Here is a 26,886-nt window from a genome sequence, read left to right as displayed (position 1 = left end):
GCAAAATTCTCTCTCACACAGTAACACACAGTGTCAGTCTATGCTTCCCACACACAAACAGGTACAAACCTGGCAATAGCTGCACACAGATCACTTTCAGGCCAGACAGAAGCAGTGCAAGCTTCTCTCTCACACTGACACATAGTGTCAGTCTTAGCTTCCCACACACAAACAGGCAGACCTGGCCGTAGTCGCACACAGATTATGTACAGGCCAGACAGCTGCAGTGCAACCTTCCCTCTCACAAACTGACATGCAGTGTCAGTCTGAAGTTTCCACGCACAAACAGGTACAGCCCTAACAGAAGCCGCATATAGAACTTGGAAAGGACAGACAATAGCAGTGCAAGCTTCCCTCTCACACAGTAACATGCAGTGTCAGTCTAAGCATCCCACATACAACAGGTACCGCCCTGGCAGTAACCACACACACAATGTGTGAAGAACAGACAGCATCAATGCAACTTTTCCTCTCACACAGTGACACTCAGTATAAGACTAAGCTTCACACCCAAACCGGTACAGTCCTGGCATTAGCCGCACACAAAACCTGTACAGGACAGACTTCAGCAGCAGTGCAAGCTTCCCTCTCACACACTGACACGCAATGTCAGTCTATGTTTCCACACAAAAACTCGCAGTAGCTGCACAGAGAATGTGTACAGGCCAGACAACAGCAGCACAAGCTTCACTCTCACATGGTGAAATGCAGTGTCAGTCTAAGCTTCCCACTCCCAAACAGGTACAGCCCAGGCAGTAGCCGCACACAGTACATGTACAGGACAGACAGCGGCAGTGCAAGCTTCCCTCTCACAAACTGACACACAGTGTCAGTCTATGCTTCCCACACGCAAATGGGTACAGTCCTTGGCAGTAGCCGCACACAAAACCTGTACAGGACAGACTTCAGCAGCAGTGGAAGCTTCCCTCTCACACACTGACACGCAATGTCAGTCTATGTTTCCACACAAAAACTGGCAGTAGCTGCACAGAGAATGTGTACAGGACAGACAGCAGCAGCACAAGCTTCCCTCTCACATGGTGAAATGCAGTGTCAGTCTAAGCTTCCCACTCCCAAACAGGTACAGCCCAGACCGTAGACGCACACAGTACATGTACAGGACAGACCGCGGCAGTGCAAGCTTCAATCCCATTCAGAAGAGATGCATCATGGCCTTGGCAGTGCAAATGTCCTCAAACAAAAACAGCACATATGCAGCAAGGTATAAAATAATTTGAATACAATCTTACCCCAAAGCACTGCAGGAGCTCTCTTTGACTGTCAGAGTCACCGGCCTTCTGGAGGTAGCTGAGCACTGACTGTAGCATGACTGTCTGCACTGCCCCTGAGCTAGTCAGGGAGATAATCTGACTATCCTCCAGGACCAGAAGCAGAAGCACCAAGGCGTCCAAGGCCCCATCATAGGCCTGGCTCAGGTCTGCAAGGGAAGAGCCCTGTAGGGGCAGTCCAGCATTCTCCAAGCCGCATTGCATGATTGGCAGAAGGCTGCCCACTGACAAACCACCGCCCTGACAGGCTGAAGGCACATCCACGCTGCAGCTCCAGTTGAACTGTGTCTTCACCATCTCAAGGAGGCAAAAGGGGGCTTCAGAGTCACCTGGACTGACAGATGTGCTTGCATTTGCACACAAAGGCATGATCCAGAGGTTATCGGGCTGACTGATCAAGTAGGACAGCAAATCCTTGTTCTGACAAATATGTGCCACAAAGTTGACCTGATCGTGATCCCAGCAGAGAGCCAAGATAGTAGGATCAGTGTTATCGTCCATCCAGGTGTCATACAAGCACATTTCACTAGGTAAAAAACCAAAAGGATCCCCAGGAGTGGTGTCGTTGATGCAGAGAGCAGATATTGAAGAGCCACCCAACAAATTCAACACATTGCCACAGATGTTATCTACAAAGTTGAGCTGGTCATAGGTGCTGCATAACGTCACAATGGAGATATCTACCAAGGCAGGAGCTGGCCACTCTGCATACTGACACAGGGACCGTACGGAATCATGGATGCTGTTGGAGAAGGAAGAATTCTTGTAATGGCAGGCGGGCTTCAGCCAGGCATTGACGGTGTCTTGTATCAACCTCTCCACCAAGAGTGTATTGTTACAAACCCAGTGGGTGAAGTTGCTCTCATCATAGACCCAGCAAAGCTCAAGCGAGGAAGAATTGACTACCTGCAGCTTCCACGCCTGATAGGTACAGTACTGATGGGTGCTAAACTTGTTGAAAACAACAGAGATCGATGCTGCACACAGCTCCGGGATCCAGGTGTTGTTGGGATTCTCTTTCAGCTGCCTCACAGCAGTGACATTAGTGCATATTGCACTGGTGAAATTTTTTCCATCATTGTCTGCACAAAACCGGACTAAACTGTAGTCGACGGTGGATGGATTCCATGTCTCATAGGTGCATTGATTTTTACGGATTTCAAACACATTTTTATGCACGGCCACAACTATGGAGTTGCAATCTACCTCTAGCCAGACGTTGTCAGGATTCTCCTTAATTTTTTTCAAAATATGGCTATTGTTGCATAGGTACTTAAGGAAGTTAAGCTCATCAAACGTCCAGCAGTAGGTGACAAGAAATGTGTCAATGGAGTCCAAAGTCCAAGTTGAATAAATGCAGGACCGCCAGACAATAAACATATTGAGGATGTCTGGATTAGATACGTTTATGCAAAAGTCCAGAAGCCAATCATTCCTCAGGTCTTTGGTGAGGGCCTGAAGAAGAAGGGCATCATTGCAAACATAGTCTCCAAAATCCCACTTGTCGTTGTCCCGGCAGGCTAAAAGAAGTGTGGGGACTACAGAGATTGTGCCAGAAGAGCCTATTGCCTTCGTAGACCAATCAGCATAGTTGCAAAGTTTTGCCAGGTAGGAATTGGGAAGATTCCCACTTGACTTCAGGCAATAATCATAGATCCAGCTATTGCTCGTGTTGTTAGCCAACATGTTGACAGTGGTGAGATTAGCACATACTATCTTGGTGAAGTTGGCTTTGTCATACTGTGCACAAAAGGAAACTGTGGCATAATCAACTGAAGCTGGATTCCACAGGGGATAGACACACAACTTCTGAGGTGTGGGCAGAGAGCGGGCCCCGTCATGTGGACTAAGAAAGGAGCAGTTTGGCTGGATCCAGAGGTAGTTTGGGCCCATGCCTATTTGATTATTGAGTGGTTGATTCACGCACAAAACATTGACAAAATTGACCTGGTCATACATCCAGCAAAACGACACCAAAAGCAGGCTGGGGTGTTCTGCGGTCCAGGTGGAGTAGAAGCAGACCTTTGTGGCCAAGAGTGTGAGTAGGTCTGGACTTGAATAATTTGAGCAGAAGTCCAGCAGCCAGTCATTTCTGGGGTCCCTGGTCACCCCCTGCAGCACACTGGCATTTCTACACACAGCGTTTGTGAAGTTCTCCTTATCACTTCTGCTGCACGCCATAATGTCGGCTGGGTCTATGGAGGGAGCGAGTATGGAGTCAGCTGACCATGCCATCCACTCAGAATACCTGCATTGCTCCTTTGTGTTTGACAAGCTACCAATAACCAGGCTGAAGTTTACACAGTGCTGGCTCAGCCAACTGTTGTATGGGTTAGTTAGCAGCAGCTGCAAGTTGAGTGGGTTGTTACACATTATGTTCTGGAAACTGGCGTCATCATATTCAGCACAAAAGCCGACCTTGGTGAAATCAGTGGTTGCTGGGTCCCACCAGCTATAGTTGCATAGAATGGAAATAGGCAGGGAGCCTGCTCCGTCCATTCCACTGGCTGAGCTACAGTTAGGCTCAAGGAGCTGCTTCTCAGAATTTACCCAGGATTGCTCCTGGAGATGGGCATTCACGCAGAGATAGTCAGAGAAGCCAGCTCCATCAAACATCCAGCAGTAGGTGACTAGGGAAGAATTTGGAGCAAGGCTGTGCCAGGTGGAATAATTACACACCTCCTCCAGGATAAACACAAAGTTGAAGCAGAACTTTTTCAACCAGCTGTTCCTGGGGTCCCAGGCCAGGACTTGCAGCAGGTTAGGATTATTGCAAACAGAATTCACAAAATCAGATTGGTCAAGGGTACTGCAGTCTTTCACAGTGGAAGGATCTACTGCGACAGCCAAAGAGGACCCATTACTGAAGTTGCCCTGCAAACTCTGCTGCCAGCTTGAATAGACACACATGCTTGATGGGAATGCTGCACTAAGCACGTTAGTACTGATGTTGATGCAAAGCTCGGCTATCCAGGAATTACTTGGATTTGCCAACAGCTGGTCTAGTGTGACTTGATTTCCACAGATGGTTGCAGCAAACTGTGCCCCATCATTTTTTGCACAGAAGGACACCTGGGATGTTTCTATAGTGGTCAAGTCCCACTGAGTATAGGCACACATGGCCGCAACTGGCAGGGAGCTGGAATCGCTTGGTGAACAGCTAGGCTCAAGCCACTGGTTATCAGGGTCCAGCTTTAATTCTTGCAGAACATCAGGGTTCATGCAGAGGTAGCTTGAGAAGTTCACCTCGTCATAGAGCCAACAGTAGGCTACTGTAGAGGCGTCTGCGGTTGTCCAGGTGAGGTAGTTGCAATCTTGGAGGGTGGAACGAAAGCCATTCATGGTGTAGTATGCACAATACCCGGGCAGCCAATCATTATCTGAGATCCCAGACAGCTTCTTGAAAACTACACTGTCCATGCATACTGCACGGATGAAGTTCTCTTTGTCATTCTCGCTACAAGTGGCGACAATGGATGGATCCACGGAGCTGGATTCCTGCCAGCTTGCATAGGCGCAAACCATAGAAGAGGACTTAGACATGCTCCTTCCGTCAACAGCTCCTTTGGTTGTCTGGTTGCACGGGTCAATAACCGACTGAGGCAGAGTCAGGAAATCAGCATAGGCAAGGCTCACACGATAGCAGAACTTTCCCAGCAGAATGGTTCCTTGAGAGTCTGGAATGTTCCTGATGACCGTGCACAAGGCCTCCAGGCGTGAGGCGTTGGGATGCAGCTGCTGGACCTGGCTGCACACCCTGTCCTTCAGCAGGGTAAAAGCTTTTTCCTGGCAGGCCTCGAGGAAGGAAAAGGGTTCTTGGTAGGATGTGTAGGACATCGTTCTGGAGCAAGACCACGCCCCCTGGCATTCACTTGAGTTCGCAGAAGCCGCTGTTTGGTAGGTAGCCAATGGCAAATCCTTGAACTTCCACTTCAAGTTGTGTTTCATGCCCCTGAGGGAAACAAAAAGACACTATGTTAAGCAATACCAGACAGACAGACAGGATTACTGTCCTAGAGAAAAAACAGTAGACCTCCACCATAGAAAGGTGTATAGCCTTTCAGAGACCACATCTTTTGAGATCACAGATTTACCACTGCAAAGCAGGCTTTTTCAGGGCAACCATCCTCTTGCAAAACACTCAGAATTTCCCTATAGGGCAATCGACAACTGCGGACACTGAGTATGAATGTACAACAAGTCTAGGTGGGTATAGTTCTATTCTGTCAAGATATATGGGATTTGGTACTATTTCTATAGACCTTATTGTTAACGTGGCCGTTTTACCCATGCCTTTCTCTGCTCTTTTTTCCCTTCCTAGACCCTCTCCCCTCTCTTTCCCCTGTCCTTTGGTTCATTCCTCCTGACTAGAGTAGAATGTTATGAGTGTGGCAGTTGGTAGTGAGGTAGCTTTCCTGTGAGGCGCTACTGGCAGGTGTTCATGAGATGCGTCTATGGTGGAATAAAGAATAACTCTTAATAACTATACTTCGTAGTAGTATTCACTTATGTACAGCAGGCCTGCTCAGCTATTCTATGTGAGATTTACCTGCATTCATTTATTAGAGTAACAGTACAGAGCACTCACTGCCGCCAACATACTACTCTTGTGAGTGAGTGAGTGAGGGGAGACTTATACCGCGCAACTTAGCCCAAGGGCATCAAGGCGCCAAGTCTTCCTGTCAACTCTCACCAGCTGTGAGATTAAAAGTACAGGGAGATGAAATATTATTAATTTTCGGTCACTCAAAGGCTTAAACACATTATCCAAAAGCAATGAAAAATGGTTACAAGTGGTAACACCGAAAAATTGTCATTGAAATCGAGCTGTTTTGTGCGACAGCCCAGTTATGGCACACTGTTCCAACATAGCATGAATTTCTAAATGGCGAGTAAGTATACTCTGAAAAGAAACGCCTCTTGTTACTTTTCCATTGCATGGACATCTTTGCATAAAGCTTTGGTTTTCCACAACACATGCAATTATAATCAAACATTTTTTTTTACGAAATTGAAAGACTTCCTATTTCAAAATGTTAAATAATGAATGCACTTCTCTTAAATTGCTTGCTCTGTCAACTACTGCTCTCAATCTCAGCAAATGTTAGAGCGATCCTCCCTGGAGAAATAGCATATATTTGATGCTGATATGTACATCTACTTGTACAACGTTTGAGGGTCTCATTCTATAGGGAATAAAATACCCCAATTATTGCAGGCCACCTCAGGCTTTCATGATTTTATAACATAACTAAATGGTCATGTATCACCTTACTGACCTGCGCCATCCTAATTGCATATTGATGGAGGTTCTTTAACACATATAAAATCGAGGGGCAGCTCCTCCACTAGGGCGGAGGGACGTCACCCCACTGCTTTCTCACAATGCGAGAAACAGAAACATAACATGGTAATACCTTTTAGTTATTACCATTTTGTGTTTGGTTGTTGTTGGGCGGGGCTGCTCTGCGAGCAGGGCAGGGGAGGAGTGGTGTGCCTGCCCACTTTCGAGTGCGCAAAGACTGTTTGGTCAGCCCCCCGGGCCGCCCAAACCAGTCATGCACACTCTGCCCTTCTCCATGCAGGCTGCATTGCAGCCTGCATGGAGAAAATAGCCTCCTCATAAGCCCCTAGCTGAGCGGAGACCAGACAATCACATCGCTGCTTGCAGCAGTGTGATTGGCTTAGGGGAGGGAGCCTGGGTGTCTGCTTCTACTTCCTGTTTCTGCTGGAGGCAGGAGAGCAGGAGCAGAGAAGATGCGGGACCCGGTTGGCAGAAAGGTAAGCTTAATTATTATTATTTTTTATTATTAAATTAACCCACCCCCGTGTGACCCTCCTGCCCCCCATCTGCCAGCAATGCCAGCTGCGACTGATAACATCCAGGTCAAGTAGATCTCTTAAAACAAAAGGAACTTTTTCTCAACAACACTAGTTGTGCATTGATAATAAAATGTAATATGTGGCAAAAAAAAACAATTATCACTAACCTGAACTTTTTTATATATATACTAGCAGCCCGTCCCGACGTTGCCCGGGAGCAATTAGGCTTCAGGGCCCCCTCCGGCCCCGCTTTTGTAACCTGCAGACGTCACTTTTTCCTCCTGTAATTTACTTTGTTTCAGGGCCCCCGCCCGCCCCACTTTTGTAACCTGCACACGTCACTTTTTCCTCGTGCACACGTCATCCACCCCCTTCCCTCCACTCCACCCAAGGGACGCAGGTATTCATGAAGGAAATATTCCTATATAAATATAATCTCCTATAGTGAAGCAAACGCATCTAAACAATAACATATTCACCGCTGACCGTTATGTGAGCAAACTCTCCCCTTTTTGACAGAAGGTGGCCTCGTTCGTTGCGCACTTTGTTAACGGCGGAGCACAGAGTCCCATTGAGAAGAGCATGGGATTATCCTACGGAAGCCGAGGTGGCTCAAAAGTTTACAGGATCTAAAACCTCTCTGGCTACATGTCACTTTTTCCTCCTTTTCCTCCTGTAATGCACCGTTTGTCTGACATTTGTAGTGCACCGTTTGCCTCCTCTTTCTTGTCCTCAGGCTTCCCCGACCGCTGCCCGCCCGTCCTATCCCCCGCCCGGCCCGTCCGGTCCCCCACCTGCCCTATCCCCGCTTGCCCCTACATGACTGCCCTTACCTCCGCCGGCGCTGCTCCCGCCTGTCCGCTCGCACCACCGCTCCTCCCCTGCGCCATGTCCGCCGCTCCTCCTCTGCCGCCAGTCCTCTGCTCCTGACGTCACTGCTCCTCCCCGTGCCATGTCCGCCGCTCCTCGGACGCCGCTCCTCCCCGTGCTCCTAACGTGACCACGCACGTCGCGGCCGGCGCTACTTTTGAGGGACTACTTTTTTTTAAATCTAAAATGTTAAATAACGTTTATTTTTTTAATTGATGTAGCCTATAACCATCTACACACCCTGCCGATTTCAACGGTGTATCGGGTGTGTAGATTGGCGCAGTGGTTCCTGAGTTTACCCGCCTCAAAGCCTGAAAGTTTCTGCTTTATTATAGTAGTATAGATATATATATATATATAGAAGGCTCCAAAACACCAACCAGTTGCACACGCGAGTGGGTGCACGCCGAATCGGGGGTGTGCCCGAGTAACAGATAAGCTCCAAAATCCCAGGAAAATCAATCCTAAAGGAAGGTAGCACACTCAGGGGAGGTTTCACAAAAGATTTAATGAGGAAACCAACAGCAACGACGCGTTTCGCCTTGGGGCTTCGTCAAGTTGTGCAGAGAGCCGAGGCGTGCGCCGGTTTAAAAAGAGGACAGCATGTAGATTCAATGAAATCAAAATAGGACTGTGCACATAATTACATGGTCGCCATATTGGAACGGTGTTAAATGCAATCTCAATACAGGCAATTGAAACATAACAATTCAAATGAATGCCGAACCGAAAAGTATACAAATCACAGAATATCCAAATTGTGAATATGCGTGCTAGTACAGTCTCAACAATGGATCGTGTCACAATGATATAGCCCTGGATGGGCATGCGGTGGCGACTGAATAAATTCCCCTCTCAATGCATAATGCATAAAATCAAGAGGCGAAAAACGAGCAAAACGGCTAAATAGCGCCAGAATTCAAAGCTCTACACAATAATAATGGTGCACATATCATCAAGAGTATATACTAAATTCAGTTAAACCGCACAGCGATTACGCCCTGGATGGGCAATGCATTGAATTTAAACATGCGTCACAAAATTCATTTTAAATATTAAATACATTAAAAGAATATGTCACATGAACATGGTTCATATAGACATAACCTGATCGGTGAAACACAGTCATAGAAAAATGAGGAGAATACATTGTATTTGATATCAAGATTAATAGATGCCCAACCAGTTAGCCTAAATGGACTGATAATTCCTCATGCATATTAAGGCCAAGCGGATGCTTACACTGTAAGTCTATTATATATCTCGATTCCAGTCGTCTGAGTCTAAGCAGACGATCACCCCCCTGATGCTCTAAGGTACACTATCTATGCATGTGTAAGCTAACAGATCCCTGTTACTTTTATGCATTTTGGCAAAATGCCTAGCCACTGGGTATGCATCATCCTTTTTAGCAATCGCACGCATGTGCTCTAATATCCTAAGTTTTACTGCATTGGTGGTGCTACCGATATAGTTTAGGCCGCACGGGCATGTTAAACAGTAAATGGCATATGGCGTGGAACATGTTAAAAATTTGCTGATTCTTTTGGGGATGGTGACACCAGGTATCTTGTAAGTAAGCGTCCGCTTACTAAATTTACAAGCCTTGCAGCGGCCACAAGGATAGAAACCATTGAGGGTAGGCAACTTGGGGGTCTTTTCAGGTGCAGAATAGTGACTGGAAACCAAATGATCTTTGAGCGATCTCGCTTTTCTGAATGTAACAAGGGGGTTAGATGGTAAATCTGCTTTGATGGTATTGTCCGACAGTAAGATATTCCAATTTTTTCTTAAGATTTTCTTAATTTGGCCTGCATTATGAGAAAAGGTAGTAATGAGCCGAAAGCTGCCATTCTTAGATTTATCTTGGTTTTTGGCTTTCAATAAATCTTTGCGTTTCGTGTTTTTAACTCTCTCATAGGCCTTACTTAATACCATATCTCCATAACCCCTAGTTTTGAACCTTTGCATGCTGGCATGGGCTGCTCTCTCAAAATCACTATCATTCGAGTTGTTTCTGCGTATTCTGAGTAGCTCCCCATACGGTATACTATCCACTAATTGACGGGGATGACTACTAGTAGCAAACAGCGTGGAATTGCCCGCCGTTTCTTTTCTAAACAGTTTAGTCTGTATACAACCACAATTGTCTATGTATATAGTGAGATCAAGATAATCAACTGAAGTGTGGCTGATTTGTCCGGAAAACCTGAGATTGATGTCATTATCATTGAGGGCATCTACAAAGCTATTGGCAGTATCTACAGGACATTCTAGTATGATGAAAAGATCGTCTATATAACGATACCACCTTATTATTCGACTGTCCCACTCAGGATGTTTCTCGCTCCAGGATGCCTGCTCCTCCCACCACCCCACGAAAAGATTCGCGAAGCTGGGGGCGGAGCAGGCTCCCATCGCGACGCCGGACAGTTGTTTGAACAATTGCTTGCCAAATAAAAATATGTTATTGTTAAGGCTAAACATCATGAACTCCAGCAGCATCTTGTTGTGCTCATAAAATCTTATGGGCCGTTTATCCAAGAAGCTGGCCATAGCTTTGAGCCCATCACCATGTGCAATACACGTGTGTAGACTGGTGATGTCAAGCACCAACATACAATATGTTTCTTTCCAGACAATTTCTTCAATACAGTTTAGTAAATGTTTAGTGTCTCTTAGATAGGATTTGAGGGACATTACCAATGGAGATAAAAATGAGTCTACATAAATAGAAAGGTTCTCAGTCAAACAGCCATTGGAAGCAACAATGGGCCTGCCAGGAGGATTTAACAAATCTTTATGAACCTTGGGTAGGTAATAAAAGGTGGGGATCACAGGACTCAGACACCTTAAAAACAAATATTCATCCGTGTTTAGCATGTTCACATTGTGCCATTTGGAAATCATTTCATGATAATCAGCCACACTTAGATTATATATCCTTTCATTCACAGTGGCATAGGTGTTGGTGTCTCCCAAGAGGCGACAAGCCTCTGTTTCATATTGGGTAGCTGTGAGTAGGACAATGTTCCCCCCTTTATCAGAAGGCTTAATTACCAATCCCGAGTCTTCACAAAGAGTAGTAAGAGCAAGCTGTTGAGTTTTGGTAAAATTATCTTTTTTAGGTACAAGTTTACTGGTGATGCGTAGTCTAGTGAGATCCCTCAACACAGCATCGGAAAAGGTGTCAATAGCGTCAGCACCCATTATCGGCATAAATGTAGAAGCCGGTTTAAATTCACTGGCCCCACCTTTTTGCTGTACATTCCAATTGTCAAGCATTTGAGTATTGGTTACCTCACCATCACCAACAATGTTGCTTTCCAAACGGAGGCCTTCTACTGCTCTCAGGCCTCCCAGCTCGCTACAGATAAGCTCAGTGTCCTCCACAGGTTTGCTGGCCACATTGCGCTCACCATGAGGTTTGAGTTTGAAGAATTTGTGGAGCTTGAGCTTCCTCACAAATTTGAAAATGTCAATACGCGTTTGAGCAAATTCAAAATTTCTCTGTGGACAAAAGGACAAACCTAATTGAAGTGTAGAATTTTCTTCATTCGTTAACACTTTCTCTGTTAGGTTAATAATAGTTAGAGTGTCATGGGGATCAGTGGAATCTTGAATACTTTTCAGTTCCTTTTCTTGAAGAACTTTTTCATGCTGCGGGTCACAGGAGGAGAGCTTAAAGGATTTCTTCCAACGGCCCCCCCGCCGCGTCTTCCTCTTGATCCTTGGTTGTCCGGGGGCTTTCCTCTCCCCCCTTCCATTTGGTTGTTGCGCATTACATGGTATTCCACTTGAAAAGGAGAAGCGTCATCACTCCCATCTTCACTGACTACATCTTCCGGATTGGCATCAGATTCTGAAGTTGCAGGTTCAGCGGTTGTAGAGACGCCCATCTTTTTCTTCATCTTTAGTTGCCTTCTAGTATTATCGTACTTCTTCGCGAAGGTCAATACTCTCCCCATTCGATAGTCATTCTCGTCCCTTTCAAATTTTTCTTCTTTTCTTTGTTTGATTTTCTGTTCATATTTTTTCAAACGTTTTTTTAGTAGTTCTCGTTTTTCCCCCAGGGTCTCCTGGTCTTCCTCTTTCAGTAATTCATCCTCAATTTCTTTGATCTGTGCCAAAGCCTTTTCGCGGTCACTCCAGGCAAAGCGTACTAGAATTTGTAAACTCCCTTTGCATGACGCGGCGGTGTGCTCTGCCCATGCATCTAGCAATTTAGGGTCCGGATTTTCGTACGCCGGAATGGTGTATATCCGCAAACCTCTAGGGACCCGGTCAACCTCAATATAGTTCTGTAATGAGGTTGCCTCCCACCACTTTCTGATCTCCCGTTCATATAGACGTTCCAGTGAGACCAGTTTGGATTGTAAAGATGTTTTGGCCCCATTGGCTTGACTTCCACCAGCCCTTTGTGGACCGTCTGACTTTTTCTTATTTTTAAACATTCCTTGTTCCGCCTCTCTTCTCTCTGCTTCGCAAAACATATTGAGGTAGTGCAACCGCAACTACCTATGAAATTGTGCTGTAAAATCCCCTTCACTCTGAGTTATCAGCCCGCAGTGTAAAAAAGAAGGAAGTCTTTTAAATGCGCACACTGCGCCTTACCCGAAAAGCTGATCAACTGCCTGTAGAGAATGTTCGTGTAGGCAACAGCAGCGGTTCCGGGTATCTCACAATGCGTGGCTTTTAAGGGCAAACTCGGTGCAACAGAGTAATAAATCCAGAAGGCTCCAAAACACCAACCAGTTGCACACGCGAGTGGGTGCACGCTGAATCGGGGGTGTGCCCGAGTAACAGATAAGCTCCAAAATCCCAGGAAAATCAATCCTAAAGGAAGGTAGCACACTCAGGGGAGGTTTCACAAAAGATTTAATGAGGAAACCAACAGCAACAACGCGTTTCGCCTTGGGGCATCGTCAAGTTGTGCAGAGAGCCGAGGCGTGCGCCGGTTTAAAAAGAGGACAGCATGTAGATTCAATGAAATCAAAATAGGACTGTGCACATAATTACATGGTCGCCATATTGGAACGGTGTTAAATGCAATCTCAATAAAGGCAATTGAAACATAACAATTCAAATGAATGCCGAACCGAAAAGTATATAAATCACAGAATATCCAAATTGTGAATATGCGTGCTAGTACAGTCTCAACAATGGATCGTGTCACAATGATATAGCCCTGGATGGGCATGCGGTGGCGACTGAATAAATTCCCCTCTCAATGCATAATGCATAAAATCAAGAGGCGAAAAACGAGCAAAATGGCTAAATAGCGCCAGAATTCAAAGCTCTACACAATAATAATGGTGCACATATCATCAAGAGTATATACTAAATTCAGTTAAACCGCACAGCGATTACGCCCTGGATGGGCAATGCATTGAATTTAAACATGCGTCACAAAATTCATTTTAAATATTAAACACATTAAAAGAATATGTCACATGAACATGGTTCATATAGACATAACCTGATCGGTGAAACACAGTCATAGAAAAATGAGGAGAATACATTGTATTTGATATCAAGATTAATAGGTGCCCAACCAGTTAGCCTAAATGGACTGATAATTCCTCATGCATATTAAGGCCAAGCGGATGCTTACACTGTAAGTCTATTATATATCTCGATTCCAGTCGTCTGAGTCTAAGCAGACGATCACCCCCCTGATGCTCAAAGGTACACTATCTATGGATGTGTAAGCTAACAGATCCCTGTTACTTTTATGCATTTTGGCAAAATGCCTAGCCACTGGGTATGCATCATCCTTTTTAGCAATCGCACGCATGTGCTCTAATATCCTAAGTTTTACTGCATTGGTGGTGCTACCGATATAGTTTAGGCCGCACGGGCATGTTAAACAGTAAATGGCATATGGCGTGGAACATGTTAAAAATTTGCTGATTCTTTTGGGGATGGTGACACCAGGTATCTTGTAAGTAAGCGTCCGCTTACTAAATTTACAAGCCTTGCAGCGGCCACAAGGATAGAAACCATTGAGGGTAGGCAACTTGGGGGTCTTTTCAGGTGCAGAATAGTGACTGGAAACCAAATGATCTTTGAGCGATCTCGCTTTTCTGAATGTAACAAGGGGGTTAGATGGTAAATCTGCTTTGATGGTATTGTCCGACAGTAAGATATTCCAATTTTTTCTTAAGATTTTCTTAATTTGGCCTGCATTATGAGAAAGGTAGTAATGAGCCGAAAGCTGCCATTCTTAGATTTATCTTGGTTTTTGGCTTTCAATAAATCTTTGCGTTTCGTGTTTTTAACTCTCTCATAGGCCTTACTTAATACCATATCTCCATATCTCCATAACCCCTAGTTTTGAACCTTTGCATGCTGGCATGGGCTGCTCTCTCAAAATCACTATCATTCGAGTTGTTTCTGCGTATTCTGAGTAGCTCCCCACACGGTATACTATCCACTAATTGACGGGGATGACTACTAGTAGCAAACAGCGTGGAATTGCCCGCCGTTTCTTTTCTAAACAGTTTAGTCTGTATACAACCACAATTGTCTATGTATATAGTGAGATCAAGATAATCAACTGAAGTGTGGCTGATTTGTCCGGAAAACCTGAGATTGATGTCATTATCATTGAGGGCATCTACAAAGCTATTGGCAGTATCTACAGGACATTCTAGTGTGCGACAGCCCAGTTATGGCACACTGTTCCAACATAGCATGAATTTCTAAATGGCGAGTAAGTATACTCTGAAAAGAAACGCCTCTTGTTACTTTTCCATTGCATGGACATCTTTGCATAAAGCTTTGGTTTTCCACAACACATGCAATTATAATCAAACATTTTTTTTACGAAATTGAAAGACTTCCTATTTCAAAATGTTAAATAATGAATGCACTTCTCTTAAATTGCTTGCTCTGTCAACTACTGTTCTCAATCTCAGCAAATGTTAGAGCGATCCTCCCTGGAGAAATAGCATATATTTGATGCTGATATGTACATCTACTTGTACAACGTTTGAGGGTCTCATTCTATAGGGAATAAAATACCCCAATTATTGCAGGCCACCTCAGGCTTTCATGATTTTACAACATAACTAAATGGTCGTGTATCACCTTACTGACCTGCGCCATCCTAATTGCATATTGATGGAGGTTCTTTAACACATATAAAATCGAGGGGCAGCTCCTCCACTAGGGCGGAGGGACGTCACCCCACTGCTTTCTCACAATGCGAGAAACAGAAACATAACATGGTAATACCTTTTAGTTATTACCATTTTGTGTTTGGTTGTTGTTGGGCGGGGCTGCTCTGCGAGCAGGGCAGGGGAGGAGTGGTGTGCCTGCCCACTTTCGAGTGAGCAAAGACTGTTTGGTTAGCCCCCGGGCCGCCCAAACCAGTCATGCACACTCTACCCTTCTCCATTCAGCCTGCATTGCAGCCTGCATGGAGAAAATAGCCTCCTCATAAGCCCCTAGCTGGGCGGAGACCAGACAATCACATCGCTGCTTGCAGCATTGTGATTGGCTGAGGGGAGGGAGCCTGGGTGTCTGCTTCTACTTCCTGTTTCTGCCGGAGGCAGGAGAGCAGGAGCAGAGAAGATGCGGGACCCGGTTGGCAGAAAGGTAAGTTTAATTATTATTATTTTTTATTATTAAATTAACCCACCCCCGTGTAACCCTCCTGCCCCCCATCTGCCAGCAATGCCAGCTGCGACTGATAAAATCCAGGTCAAGTAGATCTCTTAAAACAAAAGGAACTTTTTCTCAACAACACTAGTTGTGCATTGATAATAAAATGTAATATGTGGCAAAAAAAACAATTATCACTAACCTGAATTTGACCACCAACGGCCTAAAGCAAGGGTGCGTCTTAGCACCGACCCTCTTCAACTTATTTACAGCCGACTTACCACCTGCCCTAGAAATCTGCAATGGGCACGCCCCACGCTTGGGAGGCAAAGCGTTGCCCAGTATATCTTATGCAGACGACGTGGTCCTGGTCAGCCACACCAAAATAGGTCTCCAAAACCTCATCAACGCACTGCAAGGATATGCCGAAGCGAACCTGTTAGAAATAAATCTTGACAAGACCAAAGTTCTGTCTATAAATGGGAACAAAAAACTGCATACTTGGTTCCTTGGAACAAAGGTTGTCGCAAACTGTTTAGAATATAAATACCTCGGAATATTGTTCGACAAAGGAGGTCGCTTCTCGAACCAACTAGAGGGAATCAGGAGGAAACGGATGCTGATAGCGACCACGCTCAAACAGCTAAAGTCTAATCTGAATGGTCCGACTCTTCTCCCACTGCTCCGTGTGGTACAAGTTAAGCTAGAGTCATCTATTACATACGGCAGTGAGGCTCTAAAAGGCAAAGACGCGAAGCTGCTGGATACAACAATTGCAAAGGCCTATCGACTTCTCTTTAACCTGCCAACCTATACCTCACAGGCCCAGATCCGGCTAGAGTTTGGACTGACCTCACAAAACCTTGCAAGAAGAGGCTCGTACATAAAGTGCTGGCAGAAAATCAAGAACTCGCCAGAAAATTCACTTAACCATCTGCTATGGCTAGACTTAAGCAGCTCTCTTCAATTGCCGGCAAAAACTTTCCTAGAGGAATCCCTGACTGTCACAGGTCTTAAAGAACTATGGGAAACTCCTTTACCGCATGTGCAGTTCAAGCGTGTTGTAAACAAGAGCATAAAAAGTCAATCGTACTTGGAAGATAAAGCGACTTTTTCACAAAGGCGACACGCATGGATGACTCTGTCCACATACAAATCGCCTGGGCGACAGGCATACTTTGGTCTGGGGTACGGCAGGAAATCAAAAGAAGCCTTTTTAAAATACAGGCTAGGAATTTTACCCTCTATTCCACATCTGCAACCATGGTTGAGAAGGGACTGTGGGACAAAATGCAGGCTGTGCGGGGCAGAAAATGAAGATCTCGAACACCTATTATGTATCTGCCCAAGGCTGAAAGAGGAAAGAACAGCCCTGTTAAAAACTGCCTTCAACGAACAAAAAATCCGCACACGTAGACAAGCGGTTCTTGCTTGTTTTGACCCAGGCCTTCCCCCACTAAACGGAATGTTGGTAAAATTCTTGAAATGTCTGGAACTGAAACTCAAAAATCTGGCAGAGAGCACCAGACCGGACTAGTTGAAAATTGGCCAAGACTTTATACTATGACCACACACCCGTACCAAATTGTTTTTATTAAGTTCTCTTGTTTTAAAAAAAAAATAATAATATATCTTTCTTACAATCTTTTATCTGAATGCATGAGCTTTCAATGTACTTTTGTAATGGTTTTAATTAACCTAAAAACAATAAAAATACTTACTTACATATATATATATATATATATATATATATATATATATATATATATATATATATATATATATATATATATATATATATATATATATATACTAACCACTGATAGAGAATATCGTTATGAGCACCACTGCTTCACATGAAATCACTGAATACGATTATGAGCACGGGATAGATCAATTTGGGAAAATATTCATGAGTAGTTCAATTCACTGCCTCCTTGTATTGACTAGACACAGACTATAGCCATTTGTCACCATGTTTAAACACGTAAGATTGAGACTGACATACATGAAGTTATGATACAATGGATACTATACCCAAGTGACCTAATCCTTCTTGATATAATTCTATCTATATTTTTTTCTCAAATCTCAGATATAACGTCTATATCTCTATCATTTCCTCCCTCTTTTCTAGCCTGTCCCCTCATTCGAAACAGAAGGGTACTATACCCTAAATGCGCTATGTGTGACAATTTATTTTGAACCTAAAAAAATAAATGTATCACTTAACAACGATTTAAAAACCAAACAAATGGGGAAGTGCATTATTATGACTTTCAACAGTGATTCTTTTGTTGTTGTGAATAATGCATGCTTTCTAAAAAAAGTCTCCGTGTGATGTTTGTAAACACGGAGAACTTTCTTCCCTTTTTATGATTTCTGTCACTACTTAAATGAGGATGAAAAAAATGGTGGTCATGTGACCAAGAGCCCGTGAGCTCGAAACGCGTCGTTTGTTTATGCCCAAATAAACAACTTTTCCCAGTACCTGATGGTGTGGCTTGTCATCCTTTTCCTGATCGAGAGGAGTCCGTGGATATATATATATATATATATATATATATATATATATATATATATATATATATACGCTTCACAGTCCTGCTCCGTTCTCTGCCAAAGGAAAAGCTTTCCGCAAACAACCAACGGAAACCACAGGTACAGACCACTCCACAGCGCAGGATTATAAATTCAAAGGTGGTTTATTTTCTCGCAATTGCCAGCATGACGCGTTTCGGCCATGGCACGGTGACCTTGATCATATATGCATGGTGTGTGTGTATGTATAGATAAAACCTACTTGCGGTCACCAGTAGGTAGTTATAGTTAGGACCTAGTTTCCATAGGAAAAGCGTTTTTTTGGCTTGCCTATATGCCTATATCCTTGGTGCTACTTGACAAATCTTCAAGGAAGTTTCTAAACAAACTACGCCGGTGATTCTAGTTGTGCATGGAAAATTGCGTGGCAATCTGCCAAGAGAGGGCTGGGAATAAGGTTGAGGTAAAAAAATGAGTGCATTTCCCATGTTAATTCCCATAGGGATTTTAGACATGACTATAGCATGAACCACTGAAAGGGAATACACCAAATCTGGCAGAAAGGTAGCTCTTGGTTCAGAAAGCTCCCATTGTGTTATTTGATGTAAATCTGTTCAGTAGTTTTGGAGATATTAAAGAAAAATCCTCCAAGGATCCGGCAGTCCTTGTGTTTAAAATATGATTGACTGCCAACTCTTCAACCAGGAAGTGTTGGCAGCCATCTTGGAACTCAGCTTCAGTAGAGTCCCCCCAAAAAATGTTTGAAAAAAAAAAGGGGGGTAGGATAGGAATACCCTGACCCCCTAGCACAGGTACTGGGGACCCAAGGGACCTCGCTAATGCGGCAAATAATTTTTTTACAGGTTTGCCCTGAACTCACGATGGAGTCACAAATCCGTGGCAAAAAAAGAAGCACAGGCTTTGAAGATTTGCCCCCAGGTGGGCCAGGTCCCGGGGGCTTACTTTAACTTTAAATAAGGGAAAGGGGCACACGAGGCCCTTCTCCCCATGGCAAATCTTGGCCCCGGAGACCGCCACCTCCTTGGGGGGCTGACCAAGTCCAGACAAAATGGAGGAGGACTGCTCGGCCCTTCTCCTGAGGCTCTAACAGCCTCCACCTCCCTGGGGCTTTATGGAAAAAAGAAGGGGGGCCACATGCCCAAACGGGTCCTAGGGGCCACAACCTCCCCAGGGCCATATATATATAATCTTGGGTGCGGGGCTGCATGGCCCCCTTCCCTGGCCACATATGACCTCGGCGACAACCACCTCTCCAAGGCATGGCCAAACTAAAGGGAGAAAGGGGCTGCATGGCCCCATTCCCATGCCATATGCGCCCCCAGGGACAACAAAGTCCCCGGGGTGGCTCCCTTTGTCCCGGGGTGCTCATCCCAGAGACATAGCCGTTTGCTTTTTCTTGGCGGGAGCGAGCAGCTCCTGGCAAGCGACAGCAAACACTAACTCCGCTCCCAGAAAGTGAGAGCTGTCAAACTGTTCCAGCTTGCTGGGAGCGTAGTTTTCATCTGTTTCCTTGCCTACTGTCTTGCGGGCAGGAAAACTGATGAAAGATTGCTTCTGTACGCAGTGAGATGCATATGTAGCAATTCCCTGCTGGCTCCCGCGAGAGGTGGTGATCTGGCAGTGACCGTGAGGGCCTTGATGCCCCCTCCGCTGTCCCAATCATGGCACATGTCCCAATCATGGGCACCGGAGCCCACCCAGGGTACACTGGGTACCCTGGTGGGCTCCGGGGTCCCTAGGAAGATGTGACCGGGCCCCGGGCATTTGGTCTTCGGAGCAGAAATTGGCACAGGGAGGGGGCTGCACGTCCCCCCTACCTCAATAAGTTTTAGTCTTGCTCCAAGGGATGGGGCCACTGTGGTCAAAATCGGCCCAGAGAGTGGAGCCACACAGTCCACCTCCTCATTAGAGAAAAGGTCAAAACAGAGGGCAGAAAAACGAGCAGTAAAGGTAAAACAGAGCAGAAGAGAGCAAAACAGAGGGCAGAAAATCGAGCAGAAAAGGCAAAATAGAGGACAGAAAAACAAGTAAAAAAAAGACAAAACCCTCGGGAGAGCTGCACTCTACAAAATGATGGCCTTGCCACGATTTTTGTATGTCCTTGAAAATACACCTTACCCGGTAGCCCCTAGGTTTTTCCAAAAGGTTGCAGCGTTAGTATCTAACCTCCTATGGGGAAACCTCCCTGCACGCATAGCGCAATCCAAACTGCACAGAGGTTGGTATGACGGTGGTATCGCCTTACCTAACTTAAAACTTTACTACTGGGCAGCACACCTTAAGCCCATCAACCAGTGGATTCACGCATCACAAATCGAGCCAGCGTTTCAGGCTGACAGGGCACAATTAGGCACGAACAGCCTACTGGGTCCATTATACGACCAACGTAAAATTCGCGCTTTACTGGGACCCACTAGACTAACGGTGAAGCTGTGGCATACAGCGACGGCTGCTCTAGGTTGGAAGGGGAGGATCACCAAAATGACCCCACTGTGGGACTCTCGAGTATTAGGCAACCTGAGAAATAGTAAGGGATTCTCACACTGGGACACTATAGGGATTTCCACGGTGGGCGATCTCTGGGAGAGGAACGGGGTGATACCCTTCGATCGATTAAGAGAATTGTATGAACTTGGCGAAAGGGAGCTCTATAGGTACATCCAGATACAACACGCACTACTCACACCGCTGCCCCCAGACACAGACCTGCCCGAGTCTTCCCCGCTGGAGGACCGCCTCCTCACTGACTTTATGGTGGAACGTGCTACATCGCTTACATACCGCAAATTACTCAACAACTTACCAGATCCGACACTTTCATTGAAGGCAAAATGGGAGGGAGACACTAGTGAAATGGACGAGCATGACTGGAATGAAGCAATTGGGTCCCCTAAGGAAGTAGGCATCTCTGCACGACTACGGTTAGTACAAGTGAAAATACTACACAGGGTGTATTATACTAGGACTATGCTACATCACATTCACCGGATACAACATCCTTACTGCCTTCGCGGGTGTGGGGAGGAAGGTACGTTTTTCCACACTATATGGGACTGCCCCCGGATTCAGGAATATTGGAGACAAATACTACGAACAGTCTCATAAACACTAGAGATGTCGCTATTGCCCGAGCCAAAGAGGTGCCTTTTAAACATATGGGAGCCTACTGACCTCTCTAGACATGGGCAGCTCTGGGTTACAGTGGGGCTGATGGTAGCAAAACGGGACATCGCACAACGCTGGGGCGCGGCGGAATTGCCGACCAAGTCACAATGGTGTTTAAACATGGACAAGGTAATGATAACAGAAAGAGCAGTATATTCCAACCGTGCCTGCCCGGGTAAGTGGAATAAAATCTGGACAAAATTGAATATATACAGAGGGGAGATTTGCGATCCTCTGCCGGAGGACGACCAAGATGAGTCCGACGAGGAAGAGGAAGTGGGATAAAGCTGCGAGCGAATTGTTGTGAGGGGGGAAGCCAGGGATACTATGAGGGATTTCCTTACTACGTTGCTAGAGGGGGAGACAAGGGTTAAACTGCATGGTACAACAGCTAGGAGGGATTTGTACTCGTGCATACACATGGCCCCCTGGGGCCCCTTGAGTGAATGGGAGAGGGACTAGCGCAGGACACTCAAAGGAGGGACTTGCAACTCGGATTGTATTGCTCAACACACGATCACATTAATATTCCTAACGTTTTAGTTGGTTTGTTGTTGTTTTAAAAAAAATGTAAAATCAAAAACCACTACTAACGGTGACACTGATGCATGTGATGCACCTCATTATCGCAGCTGCCACTTTGATATGTATAGAGACTGATAATCCAATGAAGATTTTGAGATGCTGCATTGTAATTCACAAGTTGATTTAGCGGCCGGCCCACAGGGTTGTAGGCATTCCGCTGTGTATTTTACAGGTGCAATAAAGGTTTTTGGGGAAAAAAAAAGAAAAAACCGGGGGCGTGGCTAGCAGCCGATTGTGATGGCTGCGAAGCTGAAGAGCTCCGTGGGTGAGGCGCCATCTAACATTGATCCGACCATCAATCCGTCATATTCCAAGGCTCAGGAGGCTGCAGCTAAGGTCCAGAACCGAGAAGCGTGGACCGGTGAAATCGGGAGGCAATCCGACATTGTACGCTGGAGGTGGCGAGCGACAAGCTTTAAAGGCCTGCCCGACAGCCGCAAGCAGTGACCTGCCGTACTTTGGGAACCAGGCGGAAGTGAAGGAGACCCGGATAACGTGAAGCCGGAAGTGCACCTTACTTCAGCCGAGACGGAAGGTAAACAACAGAAGGCTCCTCACCTGTGGCCCATGGACAGTGGCGGTGATCCCGGTGCGGAAAGGGACTGCGGTAGGCACCGTGGTAGTGAATGAGACGGAGCGGCAGGAAGTAATACTGGGCCTGGAATAGCACTGCACGACTGTTGCCGCGCCGCCTGCACCCAGCGCCATTGGCATATACTGGCCCCCCCACCCCCTCCTACAACGTAACAACATCAGTGGGAGAGTAAGGGCGCTCTAAGCAACGATCATCACCTCACTCGGAAGGGGGCGTGGCGGCGGCCCGCGGGCCGGCGGACTTGGGGCAAGAACATATAGCGCAGCAGCGAGCGAACTGGAGTCATTAACATACCCCCTGAGCAGCGGGGAAGAAACGCATTGGCCAGCTCAAAGGGCGATAAAGCGGCGAGGAAGAGACCGGCAGTGGGGCCTCCCATTGAAGAATCCTGTGATCTGCGATTGCAGAGGAGTCGCGGAATTAGACCCCCCTTTTTAGGTCTCGCTCGAGACCTATTGCTGCCGAGTTGCTTGTCAAGGGAGATAGACCCTGGCACGAGCGCCGATTGCACATCGTGGACGCGCATGCCCAGCCCCCCCGGAGCCGTGCATATCTCCAGAAAGTCAGCCATGCCGCTCTCAGTCACTCTCTCACGCGCACGCGCACATGCACACGCACACACGCGCACACACACACACACGGGAACTGTTGGAGAATCAGAGGCCGCTTTGACGGACCACACTGCAGCACCGCGCGGCGAGGAAAGACTGCAGGCTTCACTCGCAGGAGACTGAGTTACACTTCTGAAGTGAGGAAACACCGAGGCTGAGCCGTGTCACTCGGAGCGCGACTGCTGAACACTTTTGACGTTCTTGGCTGAACTCTCCTCCCTCCCCGCGACCCGTGTGATGCGTCCCGTGGGGTCCTGCTGCGGGGCAACAGGTGGAAGAGAGAGCCCGTGGGAGTGAAGCGGGGTCCGGCCGGCACTGCATGGATCCTCTCCCGAGCTTAGACCCGCCAGAATGCACGACCTACCCCGGGAGGTAAAACGGGACCGCAACTTCCCAGGAGGGTATTTATTTAATGCGATTTTTTATAGCGCGAAGATTACCCGAAGGTGTCAGAGCGCTTTACAAAAAAACCAGTTGTGATACATAAGGATTTAAGATTACATGAGTTACATAAAAGATACAAACAGGAATTTTTTTGTGCAAATGTACAAGTTGTAAAGTCACACAGGGCCCTGCGCCATCCTCATTGTATGCACTGCCCCCCCCCCCCCCCTTCCCACAAAGTCTTTCACAACCTGCTCCACCATCGAGATAGACTGTGCCACGAAGCCTGTTGTACCGTAGACTCCCTGCCTCCACTCGCATCCTACCACACACCCTCACGATCCCTGCATACTGCCAACCACCCCCACACCTGCCGCTCAGGGGGGTTCCCAAAGCTTGACCTCTGCTAACAATGTGGGGATTTACATTTCACTTCAGAGCAAGTGATATAAGTCCGGGTAAGACAAACATTACACCTCAGGTGTGGGGAACTGGCGAGAGCCAACTTACAAACTAGTTGGCAGCTCTGCTTATGATGCGTTCAGAAGCCACAACAAACCCCGCTGACATCCGCCGCTGGCAACAGAAGGGCAATCCATCTCCAGGGGAGACATAACTCACATCCCCGGCAGGTGGGAATCTCGGCAGCCGCTCCCACATCGCTTTCGCTTAGTTTAAGTCCACGTCCTTCATGTACACGTACGTGTGTGTGTTTAAAACATCAATATATACGTTTATGTTCTCAATTATTAATTTATTATTTCTTTCTTTCTTTCTTCAGTACTTTTCATGTCCTCACTTTCTTTTTAGGGTTCGCCTGGCGTTGCAGCGCAAAGCGCTCCCGCTAGCGAGCCTTGTTGCCTCCTCAAGTGGTACAGACCGGTGCACGAGCAGACACCGGTCTGTGAACGCGCCAGCCGCAGGGAATGCCAACGTGCACGCTCACAGCGTCACGCTCCTGCCCTCCTGCGTCTCTTCCAAGGCGCGCTCCAGGCCGACTTGTTTAAAGTGGACTTTATATCCGGAGCACAGAGCGGGAGGACTACAAATAAGCGTATATATTTTATTTATTATAAAAGTTGCATGTTTCGTTTTGATATTGTTTCTTTTATTTACAGGGTGCTTGCAATGCCCGCAAGGCCCCCGCAGCCCACACTCACTACCCCGTTGCCACTTCTCCCTCCCAACCTCGTAAAGCACCGAGCGCCCACTCTTTGTCACCACCACAGGCCCGGAAGGCGCCCGCCGCTCGCTCACAGTGTCCTGCGCGGAAGGCTCCTGCCGCCCGCTCCTGTTATGAAAGCCTCTTTAATTATCTAAAAACAGCCCCGGGCCACTTTAAGAGCTGGCGTTACTGCCAGAGGCGAGAATAGGTCGAGCTTTAAAGGCCTTAATTGCCGAAGACTCGAAGATTTTCAGCTCCAGGGGGCGCGGCGCTTGGGTACTGGGCTGATTAGGCGCTAGTAATGTAACCGCTTTGTATGAAAGGGTAATCATCAGCGCAGATTTAAAGAGGAGGTCCATCCTAAACACAGCAGAGAGACAAACACAGCGATGGGTCTCCGCGAGTTTACTGAACTGCTGCTGAAAACGTGCCCAGGGATATTCTCTAAGAAGGACCAGGCTTGCCAGCAATTGCTATCCGAATATGCTGTGGAGGAGGTTGACTTTTCAAAAATTGTGCGAGTTCATTTCGTCCAACGAGTCCAAAATGATGGGCAATGCATTTCATGCATCTGTATTTCCTTCGCTGCTCATCGTTTTTGGCCTGAGATCAGTGCCTGCTCCGGGACAACTTGGACACCCCACACCACTCCGGGGGGGCCAAGGCCGAAGGATTTCAGGGGCGCATTTCACTGGGACAGCAGTTCATTGTTCATCCTGTTCTTTCGCCTCATGCACAGCTAAACTGGCCAGTCCTTATTTTACGGGGAGTGGGTAAGCTTTCCCCTCTAGGAGCACATAAGTTCGGTGGTAGAACACTTCTGAGCTCGAATAGCTGCTGCTAAAATGGCAAAGAAAGCTCACACTGCCTCAGGAAGGGCGAGGGGCCCAGTGGCACGAGGATTTCCCCTTCCCGAGAGACCCTGGGGGCCCCAGTGGCCATGAGTAGGGATTATTACCCCGGAGGGAGGATCAGGGGTTGCAGCACAACCGGCTCTGATTCTGGGGGACTGAAGGGGCCCGTGAGGGGCCCTCGCTTAAGGACTCAGGATGCCCGTCACCACGGAGTCCGTATGTGGCCCCGCACAGGCTGCGCAGCGGGTTGTGAGCTGGCTGCATGGTGTGTGAGAGTTCGCCTCACCCTTGCACCAAGGGAAGCGAGGGGCTTGGCTCCATTGTTCCCCTGGGTGCAGCAGTTATTGCCCGCGCCCCACACTTCTCGGGCATAAAACCCCCTGACCCATCTCGCCACAGACGCGCCTGGTATGCCCCTGGCTCTCTGCTGCTCACACTGTGTGGCGCAGCTGCATTGGCCCTCTCCTCAGGGGCTCGTTTTTTGGGCCCGCTGGTTTAAACATGCCAATCTGAAATGGATTGATGAGAATGATGCGTCCGTGAACCTCACATATGCAGGCTAGAGCGGGCGACTTTGGAGCTGGGGAACAAGGTTGAGTCTGGCAAGAGACTCACTCATCCTGTGATCCTGGGCAAACCTCTTAATATTCCCGGGCCTAAAAATGAATGTGTCTGTCTGTAATGCAACTGGTGCACATATAAAACGTTTTGATGCCTTCGGTTCGAGTTCGCTCTATTTAAAACTGCAAAGAAAAGAAGAGGAGGTCGTTTTGTGGATGTGATTTCAAACCCTCCTCTTTCCACAGCCCTACTGTCGTGGGTTTTGTGATACGGAGAAACTGGTACGGAATCAGTGTTCCACCCACGACAGAGGAGACCGGTAAGCAGAACGGCAGACGGGGTCAGAGAGTGCTGCCCAAGCCTATGCCCTGCTTCTGCAGAATGATCCCAGAAGGCAGTGGAGAGGGTTCGGGCAGCAAGAGCACAGATCGGAGTACATTAAAGATTCTGTTCAGCTGCCTCCAGAGGAGCTGCCTCAAATATCAGAAGCAAATGCGCCAGTACATAGAATGGTAAAAGTGAAGTGACTTAGTTGGAAATCCAGAACTGATTGAATTTCACCCTCGTGAAATGGGGCCGGTTAACTGTGCCCACTTCACATATAACATAACCCGTTAGCATGACTCTTCGTCGGGTATCCAATGAGATAGCTCAGTGAGTCAAACACTTCTTGAAATTGCTCATCATTCTCACCTCTCAGAAGAGTTTACAGCTCTTACCAACAACCGGCCTACAGCACCATGCAGACTGATGACACCTGCAAAAGAGGGAAACTGCCCCTTTATATTAGCCACCGAACACCAGGCTGTTCATG

General features: G+C 46.9%; 1 protein-coding gene across 1 annotated transcript in view; it reads right to left on the bottom strand.

The window, feature by feature from the left end:
• LOC147733335 (uncharacterized) overlaps positions 1–26,886 on the bottom strand; it is a 496,040-nt gene that overhangs the window by 382,002 nt on the left and 87,152 nt on the right. Inside the window, exon 3 of the mRNA XM_086956338.1 lies at positions 1,251–5,241. Within this exon, the coding sequence (XP_086812464.1) occupies positions 1,251–5,241 (3,991 nt within the window). The remainder of the gene's footprint in view (positions 1–1,250; positions 5,242–26,886) is intronic.

Source organism: Lissotriton vulgaris, chromosome 2_1 (assembly GCF_964263255.1).
Source record: "Lissotriton vulgaris chromosome 2_1, aLisVul1.2, whole genome shotgun sequence".
In the NCBI taxonomy this organism is placed as follows: Eukaryota; Metazoa; Chordata; class Amphibia; order Caudata; family Salamandridae; genus Lissotriton; species Lissotriton vulgaris.
Note: the sequence above shows the minus strand (reverse complement) of the source record. Positions and strands in the feature narration are given on the sequence as shown.